The sequence below is a fragment of the Pagrus pagrus genome (genome assembly GCF_965226575.1).
Source record: "Pagrus pagrus genome assembly, chromosome: 20".
Classification (NCBI taxonomy): domain Eukaryota; kingdom Metazoa; phylum Chordata; class Actinopteri; order Spariformes; family Sparidae; genus Pagrus; species Pagrus pagrus.
In genome coordinates, this window is record NC_140207.1 from 5,654,638 (window position 1) to 5,664,806 (window position 10,169).

A 10,169-nucleotide genomic window follows, 5' to 3' on the forward strand; every position below is an offset into this window, starting at 1 on the left:
AAATGGTTCAGTCACCTGGAGGCTGGCATGTAAAGAAAGAGTGGGTCACTTGTCTACATGATGACACAGTGGCTGTTGTAGACTGTAGGACGGGCATATAAGCTCATATGAATTCAATGAAACCGCTGCTATCTCAGGATCTCCGGTGTAGAAGGATGATGGCATCTGACGTAAAATGAGAGGAAAACAGTTTTTGTTGTAGTTTGATGCACCACTGAAATAACCAGACACTTTAATGGTGAGATTTGCATGAACAGAACCACAAGAATCTCACCTTTCCACCGATATATGGCGTGACCACACACTTAAATTAAGCCTATTTGCTTAACTGTGTTTGTATTTGTTGGTGCTTTGTTTTAACAACACAAAGACTCATTTACATCACACGTCCATACGGTACAAGAAGCAGTGAAATCAGTTGTGACAGGCTCTGACAGCATCTGATAGCGTGGATGCAGCACGCTCTATCTAGTTTGATGGCTACCGAGGCCTCTGGGGGCACATAGTGGATATGCTTGTGATTTTAGATATGGCTCAAGTGTCTATCTCGCAAACCAGCGGTGGTTTGTTTACTGTTGAGGCGCCATTTGTCTCGGAGGGCATTGTTGACTGCTTGTGATACGCCACCAGATGGGCTGTCATGACCCAAGCATTTTGCAGAGCCAACCGCTCACTCAAAGGGCGAGGGAGGTCTCGGTGACTCATGCAATTACACTCCCCGCGGTGTCAATCATGCCCGGGAAAACACAGAGCCACGGCCGAGTAGTTGCAGCCATGCGACACCTACACAGCGCTCTGTGTGCACATGTAGGTATAATGTTGTGTTTGCATGGTTTTCCCAAGGCTGACACACTGCAATAAAGCTCCTGCTTCCTCAAGGATTTCCTCCCAGCTCAGGCTGCAGCACCTAATGATTCAGTGCACACACAAAGAGAAATGCCACCACAGCAGAATTAGCAATCCGCAACACATTTAAGAAAAACCACTTCACCTACTGGTGTTACAAGTGAGAAAAATCTACTCAGTGTGTGTGTGTGTGTGTGTTGCATTATTCATTTCACAAGGGTAGAGCTCTCAAGATGCGGCTCCAAATGTAATTTTATTGTGTACACTCTAAACAAGTTCCCATAACAAATACAGAGAAAGAGAGGCACAAGGTGTTCTTGTTGTTTTCAGACACGGAGTCAAAACAGTCTCGATCACGTCGCCCAGCAGACAGCAGCTTTTATGTGTTTGAGACCGACATGAAAGAGCGACTTCAAAAGCAAAGATGCAGCACTACAAAGGCGACTGCTGCAGAGCAGGAATGGCTTCAGTTTGACCAATGGCAGGGCCCCGTACTTAAGGTAGTGTTTCATCGGTGGAAAGATGGCCCTTTCATAAAACTGGGCTGTCTATGCAGTAGAAAGACGGAAAAAAAGGAAATTGATGCTATATGACGAGAGAAAAAGGGGTCAACAATGATATTGCTGGATTTGAAATCTCATTGGCTACACGTTGCATCAATCATCCAGAGGCTGGAGTGTAAATGGCTCAGGAGGGGAACAGGCATTGGGTCACCTGTCTGCATGGTCACACATTGGCTGTTGTAGGCTGTAGGACGGGCATTGATACTGTCAAAACAGAGAACAAGGGCTCAAAAGATGGAAAACCTACAATAACCTCTCTAGAGAGAGATCCAACTGTACTCTTTGTGTCCGTGGATGCTCGTGTACAAAATGTGGAAAACCAATCTGTAGTCCTTGCAGGCGCAACACAACTTAAGGTAAGGGGCTCATCATTCATTTGTATATTCTACCCAAAATGTAGTGTTAGAAAGCTGGTTGAAAATCAGAAACAATGTTCAACTTCTCTCCATTTTCCTGAACTCTTTTACCAGCAAAAACACCCCCAAATGACCCAAAACACATCATCAGGCAGATATAAGGGCTGTTGCATCCAGTGGTGCCCCCAAGGCAGCCCCCCTGATACAATTGTTGGCTACCTCACTGGCGCCCCCACTCGCAAGTGCCCCGTCCCCATTTGCAAGTGAGCAATCCCCCCATATGCATCATATGCTTCTATCTGATATCAGAAATCAGTAATGAAAATAAGATGAAAATAAGAAACGCAAAGTCAGCCAGCCAATTTAGATCCCCCCCCTCGCATTTTGGTGGCCACCCCAACATTTTCAGTGGCCCCTTCTGGCCCCCCTACAAAACATTTCTGAGGGCGCCCCTGCATGTATCAACAACAAAGTGTTTTCCCGCAGTGCATCTGGTTGAAGCAGATTTTCTGCCCTTTGAAGAAGAGCGAACACCACAGCCCTGTTTCTCTGTTTTCTTTAGTCACGTTGCACCAATTTCTAAAACATTTCCATCCTTCTACTTCATTAACAGCCCAGTCTTATTCGACGGCCATCTTTCCTGTTGTAAAATACTTCTTTAGGAGTCATCAGGAGGAGAAGAGGATTACTGGTGCTAATGAGCAGGCGAGTGCAGAAATCCAAAGTGCAAAGATGATTGAGATAGACGTCCTCCTGCCATTTTTCCAAGGGTGCAAAAAAAAAAAAAAAAAATCAATGATCATTTCCATAGACTCCAGTGAGGGAGTTGGAGTGATAACCGTGCATTACAATGGGCCCGCAGTGTAATGAGAGCAGGGATCAATAGCTGGCACATTCATGCTGGTGTTTGCCCTGCTGTTGGCCAACAAAGCCGCGGTAATTAAGAAGTCTACGCTCAATCCAAACACCTTTCAGCTCAGCTCAGCTCCTGTGCTGTTCAGAATACCCGTTTAGCACTGGTGCACTCCGAAATAACCGGGCGCCGTGCTTATTTGCATTCTGATGTAAGCTCGATAGCTGCAGACACAAATGAGTTTTAGTTTAAAACGCACACACACAAAAAAAATCTATGTAGTAATAAGATGGACAAATAAGCTTCAGAGAAAGTCCAATTATATGACACGACAAAAGTCCAATACTTCCAACTGACAGACGTAGCAGAGCGATCAATTTATATATTTGTGCAGCAGCAGTTAATACATATTCATTGCATGAGACCATCAGTCTTCTTGTGTGTGTGTTTTTTTTCCTGCGTCTCAGCTGAGTCACACAAATTAAACTTTCATATCCTCGTTATGAAACCGTAATCAGAAGAACTGGGAGGATTTTCTGGGCTTTTGCAGATGCAGAGATTAGCAAAGTTGCAAATGGTTTTCGGAAACTGGAAGGGAAGCTAATTGGGATTTAGTGTGCGCGCACAGGACCGCAGGGCTGTCAAGGGCCACGATAATCAAACTAGCCTGCTGTGACGGAGACAAAAGGAAAAAGGAGCAGCAGGGACTATAAAGTCAGGAATAAGTTCAGCTCCGGAATTGATCTCGGAGCAATGGGGAATCTCACGAGCTGCAAAAGATTTATGAAAAGCAGCCAAAAATACAACTGGAGTCTTTACAGAACGAGTGGTGAGACGAGTGCGTATCGACACGGACAGACTGTTGTGACTGTTTCAAAATAATACACCTTTTTTACCTAAAAATTATGTGTTTGCTTTTCTTTTTGTCTCAGAGAAACATCATATATACACAAAAAAATGGGGAAAAAATACATTAAAAGAGTACATTTTAAAATAACACAGTAGAATTAATGAATAAAAAATAAAGGGATTATGTGCAGCTTAGTGAGATGAGGCGTCTACAAAGTCCATGTTGGATAGATGTCTTGACCTACACTTGATTTTACTCTGATAAAACAGAGCAGGAGTCCCTCACAGGTGCATGTACTGCAGTACCACACTGCCCTCTAGTGGCTGTTTCAGGTCCAGGCACTGTTTTTGCATCACAACAAAACTGCAGCACAACATTTTCTCCTCCTCAGTCTGATCTTCTGGAGCAATCAGTGGAGTGTGACCTGCTTGTTTTCATCCTTTAAACTGAGGTGTTCATAATGCTGCTGCTGACCAGCGTTAAAGCTTAAAGGACGAGTATCTACTCAGCCTCATGCCGATGGAGAGGCAGGTGAAGTTTTGTAGGCCACAAAACATTTCTGGAAAAACAACTGAAGTAGATGGAAACTTAACATAAACATAAAATGGCGCCGGCATAATCCAAGTATCCAGGAGTCCTGAGGTCCCACATTGATTTGAAATAACTTTATTCACACCCTTGTTGCATAGTCAAGCACATGCACCCGCTTTCAGACATGCTGTAATGTATGCTAATGCTTTTAGTTCAGCAGCTAGAGTGACAATTTCAGCTTAAAAAGGGGCGTAAATAAAATCTCTTTGAATCAATTTTGAATCTCTGGGATTCTGCAGACTTGGCCGACACCAGACGAGCTGCATGGAGCCATTCTATGTTTTGTTTCAGTTGTTCAGGAGGACGCTGCAACGCCGTATTCCTGCAAAACTCCAGAAATGTTTTGTGGACTATAAAACTTCACCCTGCATTCTGATTGCACACAGATCTGTCTGCAGTTATAGTCCGAGATCACAAGATGATGTTTTTACGGTCCGTTACAAGTACATGGACGAAAGCTTTTAAGTGCCCTGCTCCCCTCAGTTGGAATAGACTTCAAAAAGATGTGAAACTGAGGGAGTCAGCTGGTACGTGTCGACGTCTGGAGGTATTTGTTGCAGTTCGAGGTCTATATCCTCGAGTATATCTTCTGATTTCTTTGTTTCCTTGTTGTTTACTGTCGTGTCGCCGCTGAAAAAGAGATCAACAGTCTCAATGGGGAAGAAAACATACTGTATTTCTATTAAGAGATTCAAACATCAAACACTGGATGTATCTCAGACACTTCAAGTAAAAACTCCACTCTTATATACTGTATATATTCTTACATGTTCAATAAATCTCCCGTTCAGGTCTATAAAATGCCAGAAAACAGTGAAAAACAATTCAAGGAGACGTCAGAAAATGTCAGTGTCACATATGAGAAGCTAGAAAAGGGAAATGTTTTGTGATTATCTCAATGTTTGACCTGTTTTTGTCAATTAACTAATCAATTAATCAACGTATCATTTCAGCTCCCTCAGATATCACCAATTTCGTAAGTTATTCTCAGATAAAGTTTCATTTTTATGTGGATCTCCATCTGAATGACTTCCTACATTTCCCAGAAGGCCTTTGGACAACAGGAGACCCTCTCTGTGCTGTATTGTGCAGGTAGATAAGAGTCATGATGTGAAAAATGAGCACAACGGGAACAGTTTGACGGTTAAAATGACTGAAAAGCTACTACAAGGAGCAGCCGCTAACATGTTGCCGCACTGCATGATGGTCTTTGGAGGCTAGAGGACAAACATATGTTGGCGCTGCAGGTAACCAGAAAACATCAGGGACAAAAACACACCACCACGCTACAACACGGCTGCAGGAATGCTGGATACGTGTCCAATAGCTTGTTTAAAGCCTCATTTGAAATGTGTCAGGGTCAGTTTTTATCTTTTTGTAGGAATTGCATGTGGATTTTCTCAAGGAGGCTAAAATAATCTCAACACACAGCACACTTGCTCTCCTCTCATTTCAGGTGTTTATAAACCTGTCAAAGCTCGTCACAAGCTGATGACCATGACCACGTGAAGCTTATCCTGTCGGGAGGCCCCGCAGAACACATGCAGACCCAATCAGAGTGTCATTAATCCACGATGAAATGTCTCTGTGGCCGACTGTCAACACGACTGCAAATAGAAACTCCGGGGAGAGACACACGACTCATCAAAGAGAAATCCTCAGCCCGAGCCGAGGCTTTAAAAACGGGCAACAAAACAAAAACAGTTTGAAATTGCAGACAATCCTGCCGGCCGGGGCTAAAAGCGGCCGCGGGACAGATAATGAAACGGACACTGGAGACAAAAGTGTCTGGAGAGGTGTTTAGTCTCAATCTATTTTCTCTCTCAAAGTTGATGTAAGAGGAGATGAAACGGGACGAAATTAGAACGAGCAGTGAGTGAGGGCACTTTGCAAAAATTACAGCGAGGACAACAATATTCCCTGAACAGAACAAGCACAGGGAGCACTACTGCAGATCTGTAGCACAGGATGGTACGTACAGATGCACTCACACAGGCCTTCATCAACACCAGACACCATGTGCCAAATGTGCTCATTTGAAGTGATTTAAAACTGGATGCTAATTAAAACTTTTACCTATATAAAATCGAACATTACAATTTCTTCTTACAATTGAAAAAAACATAAAATTGATGTCAGTTCAGGTCAAGTTTGCATTCGGACTAGGTCTAGGCTACCACCTGGAGCAGCGGACACTCGACCTTTTCAAACCAGTTAGCTGTTATTTTTAAACCGTCCCATCTAATCCAACCATTTATCCGTTGCTCTATCTACTCCGGCCATTTTGTCCATTACTTATATCAATCTAATTGAGCCAGTTTTCAATTATCTACTTTTAGCTGACTAGTTCAACCATTTATCTATTAGCCTACTCTTTGCTAACAACCTTTAGCTAGGCCTATTGTGTTCATTTATCCATTGTTTTAACATATCATCTACTTGCTATTAATTTCAACCTTTCTTTACATTTACCTAACTGTTTGAACCGTTTAATTTAGACTTTTAGCTAACTGTTAGCCTACACTTCTCCAGCCTACCTGCTTTAAGTTAGGCTAACTGTGTTTATCATTGATCAATTAGCCAACTTTTAGTTAACCTTATAGTAAAAACCATTCATCCATTAGCTTTAGCGAACTATATCAATTATTTATTTACAACTTTTTCAAACAATTTGAACAATTTATTCTTTACCTCTATCTAGGCCTTTTTTATCTATTCATCCACTACTGTTAGATATCATTAATCAATAACTAGCTAGCAATTCCATTCACCCATGTATTCATTACATTTAGCTAACTATTGAAACTGTTTATTTAAGCGAGGCCTATTTATTCCAACCATTTATCCAATAAGTTATCTGTAGCTTACTTCTCTGCTCACTTGCTTTAGCTAACTATTTTATCAATGTATCCATCAGTTTTAGCTAACTGTAGCTAACTTCTCTGCTCACTTGCTTTAGCCAGCTAACCCATTTTTGCCATTTAGGCTATCCATAACTATTAGCTATGTTGCGAACATGCTTTTAGTTAACTATTTTAGCCATTTAGCCACACATTTCTGTCCATTACATTTACCAACCATAACTTTTTTAACTGCTTACTCATTACTTTTATCTTTTACACCTCTCTGCTAACTAACTAGCTAGTTTTCAGGCACTCTCTATTGGAACATATAACAGGTGTCACAGCTGACTCAATGTGTTGTATATTGTTTTATAATCATCATTAAAACATTACTTTCTTTACTATACGATACTTGCCATCTTTTGTCATTAATGCTTTATGCATTTAAAAACTGGACTTTAGGAGGAAACAGACCCCTACAAACACAACTGGCTCGTTTCTGTTCATTCATTCATTCATTCAGTCTATAATGGACCCTTGAAATCAGATAAACAGTGCCAAAGTGCCGGAGAAAAATGGCAAAACTGAAAGCGAGGTTGACAGGGAACCAATTGAAACGCTGATGTTGTCATTACTCATCAGCCATTACACTGTGCAGTCAACACTTATCATCAATCAACATAATGATTGGTTATGTTAAAGCAAAAACAACAACAAGACCTCAAACACAGGACAAATTAACACAAACAACATGCTTTTAATTCACGACCAGTTCAAGTCCTGTGAAAGATCACAACCGTCAGCGTCAATTAAACTGAGCGTGTTAACCAACACAAAGCAACAGTGTGTGTGTGTGTTACCACCATCCACGCCCATCAGGACTCATTTACCACATCACTGTGAACACCTCTATGAGAGAACAGGCGCCTCTGCGATCAATTCACATGAGCTCCAAATATTTGCAGCTGTAAAAATCAATATTTGTAAACGCTGCAGTATTTCCATGTGACAGAGCTGCTGGTGATAAATAAGCATTCATACTTCATCTCTACTGATGCTGCATGCCGACGGAGCCAGATGTGTTGGGAATGAGAGCAGCCCCGCACACACACACACACACACACACACACACACACACACACCAGAGCTCTCTTCTAATGGTTTCACTGGAAAGACTCTCTCATGCAGTCTCTCCCCCCTTTCCCTCCCACATCCTCCTGCCTTTCTCACCCCCCCATCCTTCCTTTTCATCCCACCTCTTCTCCCTGTTGACTACACATCCACACAGCAGCACTAGCAGCCTTGTAATGTGGGTCACAGGCTTGGTAAAACAGTGTCGGTATGCTTCAGTGTCATCATGTTGGACCTGAGCAGATGACTGGTGAGTCACTGATGAAGAGGTTTGAGCAGGAAATGACATGCAAGTGAGGATCCACCTGTGTTGTGCTCAATGAACTCACAAAAATGAGCTTTTTTCACAGTGTTGATTAAAAAAAAAGCCTTCTCTTGCTTGTAAACTGACCACTCACATCATCCACTTTAATTAAGCTGATGAGAGCAGCAGACAAATTGTATCCAGGACAGGATTTACAACATCTCCAAAAGCGCACAGACGCGCAATAACCCAACAATCTGGAAAAACGGCAAACAAAGCTTTTCCCCTCATCCAGCACCAGTGCCACGCTGCCTCCACCACGCCTGCCCGTGCGCACCAAAACCAGCGTGTTTAAAACCAAATCTTCTTCCTCTGAACTTCTCTGAATCCTTACCTTTCCTCCCTTGGAGCATCTGCGATACGCATTCCCGGCTCCTGCCGTTTGGTTCATGGCGAAAACTTCTGCGGGGGAAAAAAAAGCGATGAAGTGATTTTCTCAAAGTTGGAGCACGTTTAAAGCAGAGGAGGAGTGTTTGGTTTACATACCTGCGTGCGCGCTGGTTCGCTCCCTCGTTATCGGCGTGCAAAGAGCTCGTTTGGCATTAAAATCGTGTAGTGTTTTTTTCCCCAGATGTAGTCCAGAAGGATTTGACGCACGAAGTCAAATGTAAATCCGACGAGAACTTTTTTCCAGCTGCGTAAACTGACGCTCACTGTCTCTTTCCTGACATGAATCCGCTGTATTCACACACTTCCACTAACCTGCTCACACGGATGGAGCTGTGTGGTTGTGTGTGTGTGTGTGTGTGTGAGCGCAGCAATTGCGCAAGCGCATCCCATCTGACAGCTTGACTACACAAGAGTTGAAGAAGGAGCCTGTCAACACTGCTCGCCCACTCCAGAGCAGAAAACAGCAGTAGGGACTGCAAGGTACACCATGACCATGATGTATCATGAGGGGAGATTTAATATTAGACTGCAGAATTCAACACTGTGTGCTGAAGTCTCTGTAATCTGCTGTTTTTTCCTACTTTCTGATCAAATCAAAGCAGCTTCAGGTTGGTTTGCAGCCAGAGTAACCTCTATCAAACTCAAATAAGATGACTGACACCAACAATTACAGCAGACAAATTATTTGTGACAATTACAATCATTATCTCAACACGAGGAAGTGAATTTGTTTGGTTTCAATTATGGCATAATGAATTAATGTTACAAGGGCGAGCTTCCACTCAAGTGTGACAATTATGTGGACAGGGCGAGGCTGAGCTGTGACAAAGTTACTGTCGCTCACTGTAGGAGAGGTTGTGGTGGAGGGGAGGGAGTAATTAGAGATGCTGCATTCAATGTGTACAGATTTGAGTCAGATTAAAGGAAAAGCCAAGAGAAAGCTTTACTGCTCTGTGGCACCAATTCTGCAAGTATTTTTAAATAACACCATGTTCATGAAGATAGTTCTTCATTTGGTGTTTTGATGATGGTGATGGAAATCTTTGGTGGCACTTCGGGTTAAAACGTTTGTGTTTTTGTGACATGTTGTGTTTTGTGACATGTTATGTTTTGTGACATGTGTTTTGTGAAATGTTTTATTTTTTGTAAAATGTTATGTTTAGTGAAATGTTGAGTGTTTTGTGAAATGTTGTGTTTTGTGAAATGTTGTTTTGTGACATGTTGTGTTTTGTGAAATGTTATTGTTAGTGAAATGTTGAGTGTTTTGTGAAATGTTGAGTGTTTTGTGAAATGTTATGTTTTGAGAAATGTTATGTTTTGTGAAATGTTATGTTTTGTGAAATGTTGAGTATTTTGTGACATGTGTTTTATGACATGTTGTGTTGTTTATAAAGGTTGTATTTTGAGAAATGTTGTGTTTTGTGAAATGTGGGAAATGTGTG

The 10,169-nt window shown here is 42.1% G+C and overlaps 1 protein-coding gene across 1 annotated transcript in view; it reads right to left on the reverse strand.

Moving 5' to 3' along the window:
• dpp6a (dipeptidyl-peptidase 6a) overlaps nt 1-9,087 on the reverse strand; it is a 226,423-nt gene extending 217,336 nt beyond the window's left edge. Inside the window, exons 1-2 of the mRNA XM_084340342.1 lie at nt 8,824-9,087; nt 8,672-8,739 (exon numbers count right to left, since the gene is read on the reverse strand). Of these exons, the coding sequence (XP_084196468.1) occupies nt 8,672-8,728 (57 nt within the window). The 5' untranslated portion in view covers nt 8,729-8,739; nt 8,824-9,087. The remainder of the gene's footprint in view (nt 1-8,671; nt 8,740-8,823) is intronic.
• Between the last annotated feature and the right edge of the window lie 1,082 nt (nt 9,088-10,169).